Genomic DNA, 22,540 nt, shown 5'->3' on the forward strand with positions numbered 1-22,540 from the left:
GCTGGTTATATTACACCGTGGTCTTGTTTGTTGTAATATACCCTCCAGGTGGGGCCTGGTGATCTCCCAGACTTATATCTCACCTCCAGACTACAGAGGCCTGCTCCCTGGGTGGACTTCATGGCATTATAACCTGCTGACGTTCCTCTCCTCTTCAAATTCTGCCCTCCCCAGGCTCTTTTTATATGGAGAGAACCTGATCCAAGAAGAGCATTCAAACACAGAAACCCCCCCCCCCCCCCCCCATCTCACTCCTTAAGCCTGAAGTCGCACACACCAGAAAAAAGCTTTACTACAGGCTCTCACATACAGGATTTTTGTCTTTATTGGAGAAACGAAGCAATTCCTTCTTCCTCCATTTCTCTTATTCTTATTAAACCAATCTGTTCACTACAGCGATGGTGTGACTCTCCATTTCATATTCCAGCATTACTAAATGTAATTAGATCTTTGTGAACAACAGGGTGTGGCAAACTGTGATTACGGTCATGAGATCTGCTCTCCCCCCTGTAAAGGAAACCAGTGCCAAGCCACAAGAGGTATTTCTTTTCCATCATCCTGCCCCATGCTGTGTATCAGGCCATGTCCACATGTTTTAGGCACTAGGGTTAACCCTGGCATTCCAAGCCTTTCAATGTATTTCTGCAATGCTCAGACGCACATGACAGGAGCTGAACAGCAATTCAGCTGCTGTGACTGCAGGAAGACAACCAAAACAGAACACATGAAATGAGTAAAAGACACCCTGGGGGACTCTGGAATCTATTTGCATGGCAGAGCCCAGGACCTTCTGAATGAAAAGGAACCAATAATTTTAAATAGAGAAGTACTGGATATGTGTGGCCAAACTCTTTTGCTTCATGATTACCACCACCAATTTCTGCATCTTCAAACACAGAATGTTAAAAATAAGGTCAGTTAAATGTTTGCTTCAGGCCTTCATAAAAAAAGGACAGTGCCATCATGATTTCCTTTGATACATTTATTCTTCTTAAACATAAACATTGAGCACCTTTGCACTAAATCATGCAAGGAGCATTGAGCAAAATCTTGACTCATTGGCAACGACTCTGTCTGTGGGCTTCCAAGCACAACTTGAGCCTCTGGTTTGTGCCTTCAAAGTCCAGGGCTGGTTCCTGGCATACTGTCTCTCAAAGTAATGTGCATCTATCCCACCCTGGGCTTGTGGTACATTGCCCTGATGGTTTGGACCTGACCACCACTTCCGGTGCTACTGGTAGCTGAGAGCCAGGTAAGCCCCATGCATAAGGTTGCCAGCCCCCCAGTGATACCAGGGGAACCCCCACTTCTGCAGGTTCTTGCCCACCGCTAGCCAGCGGGGGAAATCCTGCCCCCAACTGACCTTTTCGGGCCTACTTCCGGTTGAGGGTGACACTCCGGTTTGTGAGCAAAGCTCTATGGTTTGAAGCTGAGTTTACCATAGGGTTGCCAAGTCGTTTCTCAGCCGCCACGGGGGACTCCCGAGCGGCGACTGGAGCACGTGCGCCGCACGCACATCACCAGGAAGTGACGTTAGGACGCCGGGCACGCTGGGGGCGGGGCCACGACCATCAGAGGGAAAACCGTAGAGTTTTCCCTCCGATGGTCATGGCCCCGCCCCCAGCGTGCCCGGCGTCCTAACATCACTTCCTGGTGACGCGCACGTCGGGGTGGGGTTCCCCCCGGGGCCCGATCCGCCGGTGGTGGGGAACGGGCCTCTGGGGCGGGGTTTCCCCCGCCCCCCCCGGGGGGACTTGGCAAGCCTAGTTTACCACAGAGTTTTGTCCAAAAACCATAGTGTCACCCCCGATTGGAAGTAGGCTCAAAAGTGCCCGACATCACTTCTGGTCTCCCAGAAGGTCATCAGGAGATCCTGCTGACTCTACCCATGCAGTGCATTACTTTCTGACGCCGGCTCAAAAAGCTGCTTACATGGCTAGGCCTGACAGCAACCCCTGTTAAAGCCTACTGTATGGAGCATCCCCTCCTCTGCTATTTTTGTCCCTTCCCATTGCTCTGCATTCCCACACTCTCAGAGCCCAGAGAGGCTGGGACACAGGGCAGAGCCTGCTTTGCTTTGGCAGCCTCTCTTTGGAACACGGTGCTTGAAGAGATTCAGAAGGTGATCCCACCATAGAGCTTCAGCCACAAAGGGACTCTTTTCATGGCTGAAGGCTTGCCCTGCCCAAAGATGGCCTGTGAATTACGAGTTGAATGCCTAATGGTATTTCATTGTACTTCACTATTGATGATATTGGGACTGTTAATCGACAGCATAGTTGATTATCAGTTATACTTTTCAAACATTGATTATATTTGATTTTTAATCATACTAAACTGCTTTGAGCTTCTTTTTATGTGGGATAATTCTATCAGTACATAAATGTGCATTGGACGGGTGTCTGTATGTGTGATTAGTAGCTCTCTTGAGATGCTTTAGAGAGGCTTCTTTTTATTATGTGTGGGCAAATATATTTACAGTGTCTTAGACATCTAGAGAAGAACTGGCCACACCTTTTAACAGGCTTGGCTATCCTGTCTATGACTTTGCTGATGATCTTAAGTCACTGATATGGCAAAGGGTTTTACAGTCTTCTTCTATAACCCCTTTAAATTCCCACTACTGTGCTGCAAGTGTAGATCAGTACTTCTCCCATTTTGCTTATGAGAAACCAAAGATGAGTGTTAGTAGTTTTCCAAGACCAATGAGCACATGGCAAAACATGGATAGGAACCTGTATCTTAAAAATGCATATTTTTAAGCTCACCCTTCTCTTAGAAAAGCAGGGAAGCATTTAAGTTATTTCATTTTATCCTGGCAACAATCCTATGAGGTAGGGTCTGAAAAGTAGTGATCTGCTCAAGGCCACCCAGGAAGCATCTTAATAGTGATTTGAACTTCCTATATTCACAAATTCAAGACCAATGCTCTGACCACTGCAATATGTTGTAAGCAGACCACATTGCTCTTCAGGGCAGCAGTTATATAATTTTTTTTTTTATCAAGTGGAAGGGAAACTATACGATGCCTGAAGACACAGTTGTATAATATTTACTTTGAGTTTTAGAAATTTAGAAATGAAACCACTTACCTTCATCTCCATCATCACCAAAGGGGTAGAAAAGTGCTACAGCTAGATTAATAAAAACTGCCAGATTGAACGAAATACTTCCCCAGAGGGAAATGTGTCGGGAGAACCAAAAGATTGCTGGATTATCTAGGAAGGAAAGGAAAAAAGCAATATGTCAAGAAGACTCCCAAAATGAAATTCACCAGAAAGTGATGGTGGTGGTGGGGGGAATAATGAGTGTGATGCCATCAGCAAAATCTACCATAAATAGTTAGTAAATAACTAAAATCCTCTGAAAGTCTCAGAGGGTTTGAAATTAAACAAATCCAGGGTTAGTTTCCATAACAAAATGAGGGGTTTGTGGGCTGCTGGTACTGAGGGCTAGGCTACACAAAAACCAGTCAAGGGGCTGCCATGGGAAAATGGCTTCCCTGAGTCAAGTTCTCCCCTCCCCCCCCCCAGAAAGTGAGGCTTCTTTGATGAGTCAGTGAAAATACAGTCTACAGGGATAGAAGAGAAAATGTGACACAGGGTAGCCACTTCAGCTACTACCCCATGTCTGAATATGGTTCAAAGTATGTCAGAACAAATTTTGGGGCCGTGGGTGTGGGTGGGAACAGGAATAGGATGTTAGTCCAACTCCTGTTACATCCTGCCTGTTTCCAGTGGGTAGCTGTGTTAGTCTGCAGTAGAACAAAATTTGAATCCAGTAGCATGTTAAAGACCAACCATATTTTCCAGGATATAAGCTTTTATTTATTTATTTATACATTCCATTTGTATACCGCTCACCCCCTGAGAGCTCTGAGCGGTTCACATTACATACAACACAAGCCAATCCTAACCTAGGGCAACATACAAGGGAGAGAGTGACTAGCCTACCAGGCACCCTTGTAGCGAGTCGTTGTTGTCTGCGGGAGCTCGTCGGACGACGTCCTCCTGGCGCTGGTCTTTGATTGATATTGCAACTTCCTGGCTGTTGCGACTCCTTCAGGCTTGGACCGAGCGCACGTCCACGCATGCTCACTGCCGCCCTCTGTCAGTCAAAGCTCACTGTCAGCTACGCTGCCATATTGTTTATGGACCGAGGGGGCACCCGCCTGACCTGTGTATGTCCGGTGCCGCATTCCTTTCTCTGCATAGCTTCTCCTGTTATCTGTAACCTTGTATCCGTAGTTAGTTGTAGTGTCTTCATATTAATCAACCGTTTGACTGGTTTCGTTTCCCAGCTAAGCTGCATCGGTTACTCCTTCCCGCCTGCAGGAACCGGGCCGATTGGTCCTAAGTGTGTGTGTGTGGGTAGTTTGAACTCTGTATATCTCAGTAAGCTTTCCCTTTTCCCTCATTCCTAACAGTGCTTGTGTTCCTGACCAATAGTACTGACAATATGCTTCTTGGAAGACTGTGCTCCATTTGTCTGACTGTTGGACCTGACACTCACTTCACCATCTGACAAAGCTTATACCATGGAAAATTTGGATGGTCTTTAAGATGTTAATGGACTCGAGTTTTGTTCTATATTCTGCCTGTGGTTCAGCTGCTTTTAAAGGACCATCATGAAGTCAATCTTAGTCTACTATCCTCAGAAATTAAGCTGGTCACCTTGTACTCATTTATTTAAAGTATTTTCCTCTCATGCTTCTGGTATGTCTATAAATAATGCAGCAGTGTTTTAAAGGGTTTGACATAATTAGCTCAGCAGTGGTTACAGCAGTACTGTAAGGCGGAACAATATTATCTATATATTATTATTTAAAATATTTATACCTAGCTTTTCCAATTATATTGTTCAAAGCAGCTTATAAATGAAAACTCAAAAGTCATGGTCAAACCCCCCATATCAGTATAGATGTGGCAGAAAAAAAATTAAGTAAAAACAAGGAACAGCAAAAACAGCAGCAGGACTAAAACAAGCAACCTTCTACATAAAATTTAAATTGTACTCTGTTAATGCTCAGAGGTTAAGCTAAAACCACCATTACAGATAGAAAAAGACTTGATCTGCAGCCTTATGTCTATCTTGCCTTCAGTCTGCCAGGCTAGCAGAATGCCCATTCATACATTGATTTGGGGGGGGGGGGTAGCCAGCAGAAGCAAAGAGCTTTTCCTCTGGCACCAGGATTCTTTTTTTGAGGGGGGAGAAACCTTTCAGAGACTAGTAATTTTCCATCAGGTAGGATGGGAAAGCTCTGATGAGGTTTAAAGAAAGAACTCTGGCATTTTTCTTGGATAAATAGAGAAATTGGAACTGATATGGGAAGAAGACTTCTGGATGGAAAAGTTCTAGTAAGATTGAAATGGAAAAATCCAAGAATAAAATATGGCCTGAAGCAGAAACCTGATTAAGGCTGCGGTCACACGGAGCATTAGGCACACTAGAGGGACGGAAGATAGGCGGAATTTCCGGGCGTGATCTCACCGGCACATCTGGGAAGCGTTGGGCTCCCATGGCGCAACCGAGGCTTCCCGCCGAAAACGCGTAGTAAAAAACTAGTACCTCGGAGGTACTAGTTTCCTGAAACCGCGGGGCAAGGGCGGGCGTCTGATCGCGTTTCCGGAGGTAGTTCCGGCGCCCGCCCATGTCCCCTTGGGAAAATTTTTTTTCAAAGTCTCCACGGATGCGCACACGCACCCAAGGGAGCATGCACACATTTGAGTTTAAATAAAAAAACAACCAACCCGTTTGCCCCGTGCCCTGCTTCTTTGCCGCGCCGCAGGACAGTGGAGTGATCGGCACCTCCCCCCTACCACGGGACCTCGATCGGTAGGTCTGATCAAGCAACCGCACGGTTTTTAGCCCCGGGGCTAACAGCCATGTTTCCCCCCCACATTTTCCTGCCCGTGTGACCGGGACCTAAGATTACTTTGCCTACTTTTTAACACATTGTTACAGGGGGTAAGTTATAGAACTAGGAACAAAAAATGGTGTTTATTGCTCACTATATTTTCCCATTGATTAGTAGTTGATAAACAATTTTTGCTCAGCCATACATTTGTTCTTTCTGAAATCAATTGAATACAAATATTAGTATAGTTCAAAAAATTTCTGTTCTGAAATTGGTGTTCTGGAGGTCTGTTTGAAAAGACCTAACTTGGCCCCAGCTTGCCAAGGCACAAAGTGAAGGTAGGGAGGTGCCTGCCTGGATTTGAAATACTCACAAAAGTGAGATTCTCAAGGCTTCTCCTGAATCAGTGGTAACTTGGAGTCGGTGGCCAGGAAATGTCTGACTTTCAACAAAGAATCTTTTAAAGGGTGAAAGAACAGAGTGGTCACAGCAAGAAAAAACGTATCTTATTTTGGTTGGGGGGGAGGGTAGAATAAAGCTGGAGTGGTGCATTTCTTGTAAGGGTCTAGCACCTTGAGATCTAGGCCAGGTAGTTAAATTCCACATCTCCCATGGTAGAACATGGTACCTGTGGAGCTTATTTTGCTGGTCTTCACTGGGGTTGCCAGCACTGCGTCAGCAAATGCTGGGAAACTTTGAAGGTGGTCCCTGAGAAGACTGGAGTTTGGGGAGGACATGAGATTACTTCTAGGTGATACTCTAGGAATTTCCCCTCAGCCTCTATAGTAAAGACTATAAAGACATGGGGAATTGCCTAGAGTGTTGCTACAGAGGTCATTTTTTCTTTTGCTGCTCAGTTTCTCCAGGGCAGGGGATTGGGCTAAGGACAGTGGTTTACCTTCTATAGGTGGGCAAATGGTAAGCCTAGCCTAGCCTTGGCTTCAAAATTATACTAACACAGGCCCCAGACAGATATCTCTAGGGAGGGCATTTCAAAATTGTAGCATCAGGATGGAAACAGGCCCACATCGGTATTACAGCCAATGGTCTGCCTTGTTGTTTGGGGAAATTAGCTATGTGGCAGGGGAGACCAGAGGGGTACAGGGACCGCACACCAATTGTATACCAAGGTCCAGCACAGTAGGAAGACTCCAGATTTGAAAAGTAAATTAAATAGGCTTTATTGAAGAATTTCCATTATCACAAGCACACTAAGCATTCAAAAAGAGCAAGCAATACAGAACGAAGAAAGTAGAGGTGACTGATACTAAATAGAGGGTTCGGCTATGGGGTAATACAACCTGTCCAGATGTGCAGAATCCATGGAGAAGGGATTGTGGCCAAAACATAGTTTGGGGATGAACTGCCAGATGGCATCAGGGCAGAGGCACAATCTGAGACTATGTGCATAGATGGATTTAGACATTAGTGAACAATGCTGACCAATGGGAGGTCTTGAGGGGCTTGTCCCAGGTGAAGACAAAAGATTCCTTGGACCAATCATGGGTCCCAGGGGGCATGGTGTCAGGAAGGGTGTGACCAATGAGGTCCCAGGGAGGCAGAGTCTGGATTCACAATAGCGTTGATTAGATCAGCCAGGTGCTAGATGGCTGGGCTGGGAGCTGGTTGAATGGATTTGATTATTACTAATGGTTCTGCCAAGGCAGATGGAATAGGTTCCCAAGTATAGACAAAAGGTGGGAGATGAGTCCCTGATTAGCATCAGAAAGGATCGCTAAACATTTGAATGTATGATTGGTTTATCTCGGTATCTTGAAGGATGGAGCAGGAAAGACAGTTTTGGAGACAAAGGATTCTCACATAGACATAGGGTCACACAAAAAGGGCTAGGTGAAGTTCTGGAGATAGAAGGGCTGTTTGCTAAGTGGCTACTGAATAGCTTAATGGAAATGCAGATACTTTACCTGGTGGAACCCATTGTTTCATATGCATACCTTTCTGTGTGTGTGTGGTGGGGAAGACTGAGGGCTGCCTTGTTGCCACCTGAAAACGGAGACCCTTTTCCATAGCCGTGGCTCGCTCTGTGTTTCAGGCCAGGAGTGCCTTCCTTCACCTGAGTTTGTGGGTTTCTGGTTAGAAGTGGGGTGCCCTGCTATTTAGGGCTACCCACAAGTAAGGCAGTGCCGCTGGGCTTCATCGGGTCCCCCCCTTGCTTTGCGTACAAAGCTGAAAAGCCCAGAGACATTGATCAGAGCACGTACTCAGAGTCATAAGGGAGAAGGTGCCCCTTAGAAGTGGATTTGAAGCAAATGGTGAAATTCTAAGGTTGGTCCTCACACATGATATGAAACCAGTTCTATCACTAGTACAACATGTGACAAGCTGAAAACATGAACTAGAAATATGTGCAGAGCCTCTGAAATGGGGTGTGTGTCTTGATCAGATTAAAAAATAAACTGAGATTTCATTTCTATTAGTTTCTCTTAACTCAAGGAAAAGATTAAATGAGATTCCAGGATTGTAACTAACAGGCTGGACCCATCCTTAACAATAATCACCAATGAAAGATGGGATGTAAATATTTAAATAAACCAACCAACCAGCTGAGAAGGCCCTGTTTGAATTCTCCCCCTGGCTAAAACTGGAAGACAGTGAGGAATTTCAGACAGACGATATAATCTGGAAGAGGAACAGTTCCCAAACGGTTTCTGGTCTGTCATTTCAGACAGAACCATTTTAGAACCGGTTCCCTACCGGAATATATTTGTAATTTCAGACACAAACGCTTCTGTCCCGTTTAGGAAACGGGGCTAAAACGTTTAACCTGTCAACCGCTTCCAAGTAGTCTTCAGTTTCCTCTCCCGATTCCGATGCGCTTTCCCCCCCGCCGTTTTTCGCCTGCGCGGGCGATCTCCGGCTTTTTTTTTACATTCGCTTTATATAGCACTATAATGCTATAACGCAACATCATTATATCAACCCCATTATAATGCCTGGAGTGTTTTGTTATAGTGCTATAGCACTATAAAGTGAATGTTAAAAAAAAAGCTGGAGATCGCCCGCACTGGCGAAAAATGGTGGGGAAAAAGCAGCAGTGCAGTCTGAAATGGCAAACTGCTTCAGATCCAGCTCTTTACCGGAAGGGGAAAGCCACGTGTGAAATGGCAGCCCTATACCAGTTTACTCCATGACGAATCAAAAACGGCTTCAAAATGGGTTAAAAAGGGTAATGTGAAATTCCTCAGTGATTTGTCAGATCAGCAAAGGGTTCATTCCCAAAGTGAGAGTTGAACAAACTTCCCCATTCTACTACACTAGTTCTCAAAACACTGTATTGGATCTCAGATTGTGGTGCATCAAGAGGAAGACAATTCTGCTTGCTCAAGATCAGTAGAGTGACTTCTGCTGGCTCCCCTTCCCACTGGATCCCCTCACAGTACATCATCCAACCCTCAAAAGTAGCTCTACAGAGGGACAGTGGACTGCTGTCTGAAAAGGGAGGTGACAAAGGGCCACACCATGAGTAGAACTCTGCTTGTTTGCAGTTCTTTGGATCCCACTATGAGCGCAAGAAGCTCCCAAGTGCTCATTAGGAAAATAAGGAATCCTGGAATGATCTGAGGATTCAGGGTGCGAGAGCCACCCATGAATAACCTATACAGGCACATCCAAATGGTTTTTGAATTGGCCTGGGACTTTACTCTTTGTAGGAAAAGAGAAGCTTGTGGTCTTGAAGCAGGAAAGTGCTAAACCAAAACCTTGTTTGGCTCACTTTTCAACAAATGCAATTAGAGTCAGTCCCAATCAACATTTTGGATTTCTCTTGTGACTAAGCATGGGTTGTTGTTGACTTCTGATTCTAAAAGGACTGAGAGTTGTTTCACATGACTGGCTCTTTTTTCTCTCCACAGAATCACATGGAAACACATCACACCGGCACTGAAGCTTCAACACATTCTGCTGGCCCAGTGCCTATAAGCTCCAGAGGGTGCTGAGCCATGAGCTGCCCAATACTTGAGCAATGCCTGACTGCTCACTGTGGTTTTGTATGGGCATGTATGAGGGTGACCTTGTACAACTGCTATGGGAAAGTCACAGCAAATTGCCTCTTTTTCTCAGTACAACTACCTGTGCCAGATTGGTAGCCAGAAACATTTTGGTGATGAGACACCTTGAACCAAGGACTGTGATGGTAAGGGCTAGGGCAGAGGTTGATAACTCTTAGCACACATTCAGGTGACATAACTGTGTTGGTCTGAAGCAGCAGAATAAGGTTTGAGTCCAGCGGCACCTTTAAGACCAACAAAATTTTATGCACACTATAAGCTTTTGTGTGCAAACACACTTCCTCAGATACAGAACCTACTGAACCATTACTTATAGGGGGTGGGGGTTGTAGTCAGGAAGGGCCGTTTAGAGTCAATAGGCATAAGTACTGGGTGCTTATAGCTTGAGATTGGATGTAAGAATGATCTGTGAATGGCAGTAAATTAGTATACAAATACAAGAGTTAACAAACAGATGTGGGAATGAGATTTGAGTCCAATGGCACCTACAAGACAAAGTTCAATTCTGGGTAAAAGCGAGACCTGAGAGACTCAGTATGTACACTACTTCAGATTAATTGAAACAGATTTCCTCAAATATTTCATATAGGTGGGAAGGGGTATTGCCAGGAAGAGCTAATTAGAGTCAAGATGCCTAAGTAACTGAGTAATAAATACAGCTAAGACTGGAATAACACATTAGGTAAGACATGTAAATAGCAGTAAGTTGGTATACAGATAATGAAGGAGTTAACAACAGATGTAGGAACTAAGTTTGAGTCCAGTGGCACCTTTAAGACCAACAAAGGTTGATTTCTGGTTATAAGTGAGAACTGAGTGACTTAAGATGTGTACTGAGATAAGAAGCCAATATCTCTGTTAAGTCTGGGGGTTCCATTGTTCTGAGCGTTGTAATGATTTGTAATTCAGCAGTCTCCCATTCCTGTCTGTTCCTGAAGTTCCTTTGCAATAAAACAACTACTTTGAGGTCCCCCATTGAGTGTCCTGGAAGGCTGAAATGTTCTCCTACAGGTTTCTCAGCCTTGTGATTCTTGATGTCAGATTTGTGTCCATTTATCCTTTGGCATAGGGTTTGACCTGTTTGTCCTATGTAAAGAACTGAAGGGCATTGTTGGCATTTAATGGTATACACAGTGTTGGAAGATGAGCAAGTGAATACACCAAAGATGGTGTAGTTGATGTTGTAAGGTCCAGTGATTGAGTTGTCTGGGTGTATGTGGTAGCAAAGATGGCATCTGGGTTTATTGCAAGCTCTGGTACCAATGTCCATGTTCAAATTAGATTTTATATTATTGTGAGTGAAGGGTTGTTTGTCAAGCAGCAGCATAGCAGATCATATTTCTCAGCACAGAGGGCTAATTCTTTGCCCAAGCAACCATGGTGAGCCCATAACAGGGCCACTAGGGCCAGCAGAGTGGAAGAAGATGACTGGCATCATCACTTCCTGGACTGCAGGAACTTCACTTCCTGTGTTTCTGTGCTAGCTTGGAAGTAGAGAGACCTGCTGGCCTGATTTTGGTTCCTCTGCGGTGCTACCACTGCCCTTGGCACAGGGTGGCACAGTGCAGGTATCAGGTGACACAAGGCACCCAGTCTCATGTGGGTGGCCCTATGAAATCACTGACTCAGGCGTGGATCCTCAGTTTGAACACTTGATCATGCACTGTTTGCACAACTCATAGACTGCTGAAACCTCCAGGCTATCAGGGACTCTGACTAAATCCAATAAGAAGCACTTTTCTGATCTGATATTGGGGTTAAAGAGACCCTGGTTAGCATGGTTTTTCAGTTTTTGAGGTGTATTTGACAATAACGCTGAATAAACGTAAATATATATAAACATTAGGGATGAGCACTTACCAGGAGATGCCGGTTTGGTTCGTGAACCAAACCAGCCCAGTTAACAGACCGTTTTCCAGAACAAAATGCAGCCTGGTTGGTGAACCAGCCTGGATAACCCCCCCCCCCCGGAATCTCGAGGCTCACTCTCCTTGACATGCCCACCAAGTTTGGTCCCCATTGGACTTCAGGGGGCTGAGCTGCAGACTCCTAAAAAAAGGTCACCTGAGACAATGCTTTTCAATGGGACGTCACCCCCGCCAGTTTAGGAGTGACAAAAACTGACCTGGGTGAGCTAGAGACCCCCAACTTGCACAGCTCCTCCCTGGAATGACTCTCCACATGCCCCACAAGTTACGTGCATGTCGGGTTTGGGGAGTCGAAGTAGCGGACACCCAAGCAAGTTGCCCCCAGGAAACTGCTTTTGGGAGAGTTGTCCAGTACAGGTTTCAGACAGTACAGAGCAGACCTGGTTAAGCTACAGGCATCCAACTCCCAGAGGACCTCCCTGGTGACCACCTACATGGCTGCAGGTGCCTGTGTCTTCCTGGGTCCAACCACCCAGCCCTATTGAAATGATGACTGGTTGGGGCCTCCCACCCTGCCTGGGAAGGTGCCAAGAATCTGGCAACCGAGACTCTGACCGATTTCACACAAGAGCTACGCTGCGGTTGCACCTCCCTTTGCCCCACTTCTATTGGTCAGTTTCCCACTTGAAGCTGCATGGCCGCATTTTGATCCACGGCTTTGCCTGATTTTCCCCAAGGTTTCGTGATCCTGTTTTTTGAGGATCACGAAACCGCAGGGAAAATCGGGTGAAGCTGTGGGTCAAAATGCGGCCGCGTGGCTTTGAGTGGGAAATTGACCAATAGAAGCGGGGCAAAGGGAGTCGCGACCGATGCACAGCTTTTGTGTGAAATCAGTCTCTCTGTACGTCTGTGGCAGGACAGCACTGATGGACTAGCAGCCAAGACCTAAAATATCCCGAGGAAGAGGGGTTCGGGTCCCCTTCTGGAGGGACCCAGCACCTGACAACCCAGACTCTCTGTGTGACAGAAAGACTCCCAAGCCCCACAGTCGAGATGGAATGCTGATCTAGACCAACAATGTCCTCAATGAGGCCAGACGTACATGGATGTTGTCATGCTGGAGGCCAGCAGTCTTTGGGGAAAAGATTTGGGGGTGAGGTGAGGCATCTGTGGGTTGGACACAGGCTGGAAGCTCACAGACCACAGTCTTTAGTGGATGGGTGGCCAGATGATGGCATTGAGGTGCACAGGTCTCACCTGTACGCCGCCCCTTGAAGCTCTTGTCCAAGGCTGAGGTGAAGGCCAACTAACTCAGGCTGAGACTAAAAGCCTCTCTGGAGGGCCAAAGCCTTTATCTGGCTGGCTCTGCCCCCGGGGTGGGTCTGTACTTTCCCGCACTTTTCCCCTAAAGCTGCTGGGAAATGTAGGCAGGGAGGTATGACAGCTCCATTGTTCCCTATGGAACACCTCCCCCCTCCAGAAGGACTACCCAACTGGCAGCCATTTTAAAATAACCTGCTGCCTCTGCCTGGCAGCCATTTCATTACAGGGGCACGGCCAACCTTCTTGCCCTGCCTGGGTCCTCGGAACCACCCACACAGTGGCGGGTGTGATTCTCTCCCCAGCCCCAGCCCCCCCTCTCCCCAGCCCCACCAGCAATTGATAACTGGGCAGGGCCGACACTCCCACCCTGCCTGTGGCCCAGGGAACACCTGCACAGGGGACGGTGTTGCTTTCTCCCCAGGCCCACCCCTCCACCCACTGACAGCATGATAACTGGGGCAAGGCAGACACCCCTGCATTGCCCGGGGAACACCTGCACAGGGGCAGATGGTGCTCTCTCCCCGGGCTCACCTTCCCCCCACCGGCAGCATGATAACTGGGCAGAGCCGACCCTGCCCCCCTGCCCAGGGAATACCAGAAGAGTTGCAGGTGGCCTCCTCTCCCTGGGACAGCTCTCTAAGTAAGAGTCATGACAGTCCCTGACCATGGCAATGTGACCTCCTAGCTCGGAAGGATTCAGTTGACTGGTGATCACTTTGCCATCAGGCAGGTGAGGGGACATGGGCAGGCAGGTGGGGGTTCATCATCCCAACCCCTGCGGACATGGCCCATGCAAGGCACCTTGTCCTGTTCATCTGTGACCAAGGCAACATGAGCTCCCAGCTGGGGAGGATTCAGTCCTGACCAGTGATCACTTTGCCATCATACAGGTGAGGGGATACGGACAGGAAGATGGGTGTGTGTGTGTCATCCTAACCCCAGTGGACACGGCCCCTGCAAGGCACCTTGTGACCAGGGCAACATGAGCTCCCAGCTTGGAAGGATTCGATCCTGAGCAGTGATCACTTTGCCATCATGCAGGTGAGGAGACATGGGCAGGAATGTGTGGGGGTCCACTGTGTCCGACCCCAGTGGACACAGCCCCTGCTTGGGGCTGGCCTGAGTAGTGCTGTCCCTCACCAGAGGAGGTGCCCAAGTGTGGGCTCTCCTTGGAGGAACCCAGTAGTGTGGTCTAACCACATTTAACGAATGTGGCACACAGCCAAAAGCACATCATTTCCCGAATGCATTGGGCAACGTGGGGTATGACGTCTAAGTATGAGCCCTCCGTGGAGGAACCCAGTAGAGTGGTCTGCTCACCTAGCTGGGGTGGGCAGATGGGTGAGATTCAGGTTTATCATGGCCCAGTCATCACTCTGCCGGACAATGGAGAAGGAGGCATTGATGGCAGTGGATCTGCCAGCTGAAGCATGCCCGGGAGTGTACCCCAGACAGGAGGCTTTTCAAAATACACAGCTGCAACAATCTCAGGCTCAAAAACTTCATATACTACATTTTCCAATATTCTTAAAAATGTAGTTCTCTTTTAAATTTACTATGGCATATTCCTTATTCACGGAGATTATCATTCCGAAAATCAAAAGCAGAGTAGTAGGCATTGAAAAAGATCTTGAAGAATTGTATAAAAGATAAAAAAGAGAGAAAAGATTTTCAGAGGGATGAATATCAATTGGGTGTAGTTGATAGGGGGCGGTAGAAACAAAGAGCTGTTCTTTTCAATTGATTTACAAATACAAGATAATCTAAATCTAAACCCGAAACCACTTCAGTTTTTCCCCATGCCAGGGTTATAAAGGGCACTGCAAGCAGGCTTTGGCCTGATCCTCACATGCCACTAAATGAGGGTGGGGTAGGGAATGGGGAAGTTCTCCAGATGCAGAATGGACTGTATGTACTTCTTCAGACTTCAGGGGATAGATTAATTTTTTTAATGCATCCTGACAAAATAATTTTCTCTGGGGGGGGAGAGGACGGGGTACAAATTAAATTAATAACAACAACAACAACAATAGGGAGAAGGCCAAGCTGGACCCTCTCTTGCTCTCCAGTGTGCTTTCAGCATGCATGTTATTGTTTTTTTATATGCTCACCAGCCTTTGTAGGGCTTCCAGTCCACTCTACCATATCATTCTGCAGTATGTGAAGACCAGGCCTGCCCTTATGTAGTTTAAGGTCAGACTACTAGCCTCATTGTCCAAAGTGGGCAGTGAAGGGAGCTGTTACAGATTTAATAAGAGCTTTTAAGCAGATCTAGTACTGGACTTCAACTTACTTCTGATTTTCTTCTGCCACTTCATTTCATTATACAGGTCCTCTGTCTGCTGGAAAAAGTCATTCACTTTGCTTCCTTGTTCATCTCTCTCAGTAGTATTGAACACACGATACTTGGATTCGTGGGTAAGGAATTCACAAATGTTCGGCACAGGGAAGACAATTTGTTCCATAGTTCTATCATGACGGACAATCTGCAAATACACATTTCTCACTCAAAAGCAGTCAAGATTTGAATATAAACTTACTTATAGAGGGAAAGGAGAAAAGGGTCAAGGAGGAGGGAAAAGGGTCAAGGAGACAGATGAATTCTATCTGTCTTCCAGACAAGTTAGGACAGTGTCATTTGACAGTTACAGCTATAAAGGAGGGGAATCTGAATGTTCGGACTCCTTGATTTAGAGGAAAGCAAACAAATAAGCATTTTGCAACAGATTTTCAGCAAGCTGCACATTGGGGGATTTTCTGCTTTAACAAATGTGTATCCAGGGAAAGTAATTCACCCCCCTCTTTCAAACATGATTCCAAAGGATGTCAGAAATGTTTACAAAAACATACACATGAAGCCAAAGACAAGCAAAACTGTGAGAGTATTAAGATACAGGAAAATGCAGCAATTTAAATCTAATTTTAAGAGTAACACAGTGGGGGGGGGGAGGAAGGCATCAAACAACATGCTTTACAAATTTGCACTCAAGCATTAGAAGTGGTCCTAGACTAGTGAAAAGGCTCAGATAGTAGATGATGTGAAAGACCTTTCTCCGCCTAAGACCTTTATGAGCTGCTACTGGTCTGAAGAGACAATATTGACAATGACAGGCCAAGGGCCTGATTCAGTAGATGGCAGCTTCATGTGTCCACCTTTCTGGTAATTAAATTACTGGATTGTGGAGTTCTGGTTGATTATGCTTATTTAATGCCAGTTAAAACAGTGTCCTGGTTTATATACATATTCAGGACCACGTGGCATGTGAAGAAATATGGGAGCAAACCTCTGGTTGACATTGTCCCACCTACTCACCCCCACTGCACAAACAACACAGTTCATGCTATTTTTGCACACGCTCTGTGAGTATGTCTATGTGTACAAACTAATCTCTGACGTTTGGCGGCTGTGCCTGGAAAAAACAGATTGCTTACCTGTTACTGATGATCTTCAAGTGGTCATCTGTGCAGCCACACACTTGGGTACTGCTCTTGTGCTGGACTAGACCTCGGAAGCTTCTAGAACTAATCTCCAGCCTTTTTGGTGGGCTTTTTCCTCTGCTCCGGGAACAGGCATCGACTGCACGTGCCTGAAGCTGAGGAGAAAGCCACTACCTGCTCTGTTCCTTCCTGCTGCCACCTGTAAGTCTCATCAACTGAAGGTAAGTGACAGAGAGATGCTAGGGGTGGGGAAGGCTGAGTGGGTGGGTGTGACTGCACAGATGACCACTCAAAGATGACCACAAGTAAGCAACCTGTATCTTCTTCGTGGTCTCGGTACAGTCCCACACTTAGGTGACTAACGAGCTGTAACCAGGTAGGATGGTGGGTGCTGGCAACTAATGCAGATCCAGGAAACCAAATAGCAGCTACTTAAACTAATCCCATTTTATATAAATTCTTCACATAATAATAATAATAATAATAATAATAATAATAATAATAATAATAATATAATAATAATAAAATTTCAATTTATTTATTGCTCAATCCTGCAGAGCTGCTGGCTCTGAGCGATTTACAGTTACACATATTCACAAGGGACTAACAATGATTCGGAGGGGGTGAGGGAGGACAACATATAAATCTTATAAGTCGCACTCATTTGCAGCCGACGGGGATTTTGTTCAGCTGTAGACTTAGACATGTTCCAGACGGCATTCACTCGGCTTGGCTTGATGACGTCAGTTTTTCCAGGACTGCTTCGAGTCGCAGCGTCGCACTGCCACTGCCTGGCTGGATTGGCCCATCGCAGGCTTCTTAATGCCAAAGAGATCTTTCCAGGCTTCTGAGCTGGACATTCCGTTTCGCCGGCTAACACCTCCCCCCACCGGGGGGCGGTTTAGTGTGCCCACCCTCTCTAAGGAGTGGTACCCATTTTATCTACTCGCCGAAGCTTTCCAACCGCTGGGTGGACAGCGAGCTGGGGACAAGGCTGGTAGCTCACACCAGCGCGGGCTAGAACTGACAGCAGTTCTGTTCAGTTCAGATGTTACTGTAACCAGAGGATAAATCCTCTGTGCCACCGCTCCCCTGTGAATATTAAACCTTTCACTTTAAGTCCTTTTATTAAGTTGTCTTCTCTTACCATCTCATTAAGTGTTTCTAAAGTAAAAATAAAAAGCAAGGGAGATAAAGGGCACCCTTGCCCGGTCCCTTTCTCTATTTCAATATTTTGGGTAAGGTCTCCATTGACCAGTATCCTAGCTGTTTGCTTACTATATATAGCTCTAACCATCATAAATCAGTGCCACAATCCCATATAAACAATTTTTGTAGTATAAATTCCCAGCTTACATTGTCAAATGCCTTCTCAGCACCAACAAACACTAATGTCATTTGTTTTTCAGGGTGAGTCTCATAAAACTCCAACACGTTGATAATTGTATGCACATTATTTTTAATTTGTCGTTTCAGCAAAAACCCTGCTTGGTCTTGATGTATAACATGAATCAACACTCTTTTGAGTCTGGAAGCTAAAATATTTGCAAATATTTTATAATCTGTATTTAAGAGCGAAATAGGTCTGTGGCCCAAAATAGAAACTTTTTGGTGTGTCATTCAATTCCATATTGGAACATTCCAATTTTGGTCCTGTTTTATTTATTTTTAATTGCCTTACATGTGTTACAGGGACTCTGTTGCTTGTTATATTTTGCATTATTTGACCTTTGAAGAAGGCCCTTGTGAGCCGAAATGCGTCAGGTCATACACTGTTCTCTTTGTAACTTTGTACATTTTATGAGGCTTTATTTGGGCCTCTACTAGGTTTTTATATGGCTTTGTAATAAACACTATTTTGTACACTTATTATCAGAGGTCATTTCGGGGGGAATCACGGGGGATCGCAGTTCCCCCGGGTGAGGTACGGGGGGGCGGGGCACATGACGAAGCCTCGCCCCCTGCTTCCGGCCGCCCTGCTTCTGGCCCTCATTCAGCCAGGAGGAGGCAGCAGAAGAGGCAGGGTAAGTTGCTTCCTCCCTCCCTCTCCCCACCCCTGCCTGCCTGGGGCCAGGGAGGGCCTTTGTGGGGCTTCCTTGTACTCCTGCCGGCCTTGCAGGTCCACCGCCGGGCCGCTCATGGGGCTCGGCAGTGGAGCTGCAAGGCTGGCGGTGGCGGCCGGGACCGTTGGGGGTGGGGTGTGTGGCCTTATGACACACTTCCGGTGATGTCAGAGGGTGTGGCATATGCTAATGAGTTACGCTAATGAGTTCCCCTAGCTCTTTTTCTACGAAATGACCCCTGCTTATTATGTTTTTAACTTTTGGCCCTCTATTAGTTTTCTAAACTTCCTTAGGAGGTTTGAGTGTTCCATAAGTCTAGAACATTAATAGCAGTCAATGATATGTTGTGCAGTAGGCACCAGTCCCATAGTGCAATAGCCAATCCACCGAGCTTGGTTGACACCATCCCCCCCTTGCTTGTGTATATAGTACATGCTGCCACATTGTTGGTGGCAACCTGCACCATTTTGCTCTGAACCAAAGGGTGAAATGACGTCAATGCTCTGTGTACTCTGAGAAGTTCTAAGCAGTTTCTGTAATATCACTGCTGAACTAGAGATCAGCAACCTTGAATGTGAAGACCCCAATCCCAGAGCGAGGCATCTGTGAAGATGGCAACCCGGGGAACTGGTAGTCAGAAGGGCACACCTGGTAGAAGATAGTCCAGGGAGGTCCACCAGTAGATCAACTGGCTGGCAGTTTGAGGGACAGTGAGAACTGTTGACTGAGGTTCCAAAAGTTGATTGTAATGATGTATGAACCAGAATTGGTCTTATCCACAACCTGGTCAAGCCATCAAATCCAGAAGACACTGAATAGAAAGCACAGTCTGTGTGGGGCTTTTGAGGAAAGCTCAGGCAGAGGTCTGGATGGTTGATGCTCTGTCCATGGGCAGGAACACCCTTTCTTTCACAGTATTGACCTGAGTCCTGATGAATTGCAAGACCTGGGTGGGGCAGAAGGCCGACCTCATGATTTACACAGAGGCTGAGAGTCTCGAGCAGTTGGAAAGTCAAACTGACAGCCCCGTCAAGTTGTCAAGGGCAGGGAGCCACCAGGAGCCAATCGTCAATGTAAAGGAAGATAGAGATGCCTTGCACACATAGAGCAGCTGCTACCACCACCATGAATTTCATGAACACCCTTGGGGCCATCAAGATCCTAAACGGCAGGACCCGATATTAGTAATAGAGAGGACCTATAGCAAAATGAAGGAGTCAGCGATATTGTGGCCACATGGTGATGTGGAAATATGCATCTTTAAGATCGATAGATGCCAATCAGGGGAAGGATCAATCACCTTGAGGGTGTCAGAAGTTAGTTGAATCTTCAAGGTCAATGCTCCCCATTGGTTTGGTCGGACTTATCTTCTGCAGACTGATGTGGAGACCATGTCCAGAGTTTCTCTGATGTTCACAATCAATCCCATCATCATTCCGGCTATCGTCTGTTGTCCCAAAGGTATCAGTTCCGACATTGCTGTAGTTGGAGGTTGGATGTTGGGTGCTGAGACTTGCTTTGTAGACAGAGTCAAAGTAGTTAAGCCCGTAATGACCACTGGTGTTATTGGGGTTGACTTCAGTGCCAGCATCGGGTTCGAGTGCTCGGGAGGCTGCAGTTTCAAAGTCTTTGGAGTTGAACTTGACACACACTTAGATAATTTATGTTTTTCCGGTTTAGAGGAGGCCGCAGTGGCCAAGCAGCTCTGATTGAACTGAATCTCCCCTTGGTGGAGGTGGGGGAGGCAGTGTCAATTGGCCTTGAGTGGCTTGAGCCATCTGAGGTCGAAGTGATGTCTCAAGAAGAGAAGTTTGAAGACAGGCAGCCCTATTCTTACAAGCCTGTTTTGTAAATTTGGAACAATGGGCGCAGGTGTTGACCTGGTGGCTCTCCCCCAAGCAAAGCAAACACAAGTCATGTCTGTCAGTAAAGAGGAGTTTGGCCTTAGAGCCTTTGCATGGTTTAAAGAAGACAGTTCTTTCCATACACCACTGGTCTGGAGGGAAAAGGGGTGGGGGGTAGGCAAGGAGATGAAGATTAAGACTCACAGTTATACAAACAAAAAGGGTGGGTTTTTTTGTTTTCTAGACAACAAAGATGAGATGAAAAGGAGGAACGATGAATGAAGTGAAAAAAGGAGGAGACTATCAATGACTGAAGTGTGAGGTGAGGTGTGAATGGTGTGGCAGTTAGAAAGGAACTGAGTGAGTGGCAGCTTTCTCCTCAGCTCCAGGCATGCACAGTCAATGCCTGTTTCCCAGAGTGGAGGAAAAAGCCCACCAAAAAGGCTGGGGATTAGTTCTAGAAGCTTCCATGGTTGAGTCCAGTGCAGGTGCAGTACCCAAGCGTGGGACTGCACAGAGACCACAAAGAAGATATGTGCCCTCTGGTGCTTGTTCTTCTTCCTAACAGCAGATATGTGGTCACACCATGATGGGTAAAAGCACATGCTATATACATACAGTGTCACCTGTTCCTAACTACACTCTGGTTTCTTGGGGTCTGCAATGCCCCCTGCCTACAAATACCAGGAACAAGGACTAAGATCTTACTTGGCAGCATTTGAAAGACATATCTTATTATGCATAATGAAGTCTGTCTCTGAATTTATCTGTTTATTCGATGGGGCCAACATTTTTCTAGAATTAGAATTCAATTTTTTAGCCTGTGGGCACCTTTGGAATTCTTACACTGGGTGGTGGGTGCAAGTCCAAAAAGGCTGCCCATAAGAGACAAAGCCAACCACAAAATCTCAGAGAGTGAGGTCATGCGAAACAATAACAGTAACTCTTCAACATTTCAGGCAGAATCTCTGTTTAATAGGATGCCTTTTAAAATGAACATATTTGAAAAAAATACTTCTTGCATACACACAGCTCATTTTCAGTCACGCAGGGAAGACCCTTGTGCTGCGGTGGCAGCTGCTGCCAAATCAACTTTTTAAAAATCTGCACAGCCAATCAGACATCCTGTTGTGCAGAAACCCCACCTGGCCCTGCCCACTTTCCAAAAACTCCTGGTGGGCACCAGGAAAAGTGTTGATGGGCATTGAGCTTTTCACTGTCCAAATAGTTAATCAAGAAAAATAGCAACATTCTGTATTTTACTGTCAACACCAGAAATTTAGGAAGACTTGACCAACAACTTCAGTTGAGGCCAAAGTCAGTAAGACCTGAGCTGATTCTGCATTCATTCTCTACCGGAACAAAAGTTGACAGTTTGACCATCACAGTAAACAGACTCCTCAGAATTTGTCAGGCCTAGTTGGCCAACTCTTTTGTTCTGTCACGGACGAATTCCCACATAAGCCTGTTGTGGTAGCAAAGTAAAGAGAGCAGAGTGCCACCCATATTAAAACATACTCACATATACCCCAGTGTGCAAAGCAGCTTGTTATGGTTACAAGAATTTTCTTGCTGGGTGAGCTCTGCTAGTCCTGCATTTCAGAAGCCAATCAAACTAGCTGGAAAGGTTTGATAGTGTTGGCCATTCACTGTTATTTGGTACTCAGAGGTATGCTGCTATGGAATATGGAGGCTCCAGCTTAGCTATCGTGATAAATGGACAGACTTACTTTTCATAAATTTATTTAATCTTTTCAAAACCATCATCAACACATCGTTTGGCATTCTAAGCTAACTGTACTTTGTGAGAATATTTTTTTTTCTTTTGTATGTCCTAACCTACTGACAGTCACATCAACTGGGCAACCCTTCTGCCCAATCTCTTGAAGCTGTTGGTGGCTGAACATGGTGTGCGAGGTCCCAATTTCTCCTAAATCATCAGAAAGAGGTGATATAATATTATGTATATGGACATCAAAAACCAAAACTTTTGAAAGAAGATGCATTCTCATATGAAAAGCTACTTGTATGCAGCAGGAAAAATAAATGGGTTCTAGATCAAACCAAGCCTGAGCTCTCCCTAGAAGCTAAAATGACCAAACTGAAGCTATTGTACTTT

The 22,540-nt window shown here is 46.0% G+C and overlaps 1 protein-coding gene across 1 annotated transcript in view; it reads right to left on the bottom strand.

Annotated features, from left to right (window-relative positions):
• ITPR2 (inositol 1,4,5-trisphosphate receptor, type 2) overlaps positions 1-22,540 on the bottom strand; it is a 326,434-nt gene that overhangs the window by 41,596 nt on the left and 262,298 nt on the right. Inside the window, exons 47-48 of the mRNA XM_015429433.1 lie at positions 15,370-15,562; positions 3,093-3,218 (exon numbers count right to left, since the gene is read on the bottom strand). Of these exons, the coding sequence (XP_015284919.1) occupies positions 3,093-3,218; positions 15,370-15,562 (319 nt within the window). The remainder of the gene's footprint in view (positions 1-3,092; positions 3,219-15,369; positions 15,563-22,540) is intronic.

The sequence above is a fragment of the Gekko japonicus genome, unplaced genomic scaffold (genome assembly GCF_001447785.1).
Source record: "Gekko japonicus isolate JY-2015 unplaced genomic scaffold, Gekko_japonicus_V1.1 scaffold169, whole genome shotgun sequence".
Taxonomy (NCBI): domain Eukaryota; kingdom Metazoa; phylum Chordata; class Lepidosauria; order Squamata; family Gekkonidae; genus Gekko; species Gekko japonicus.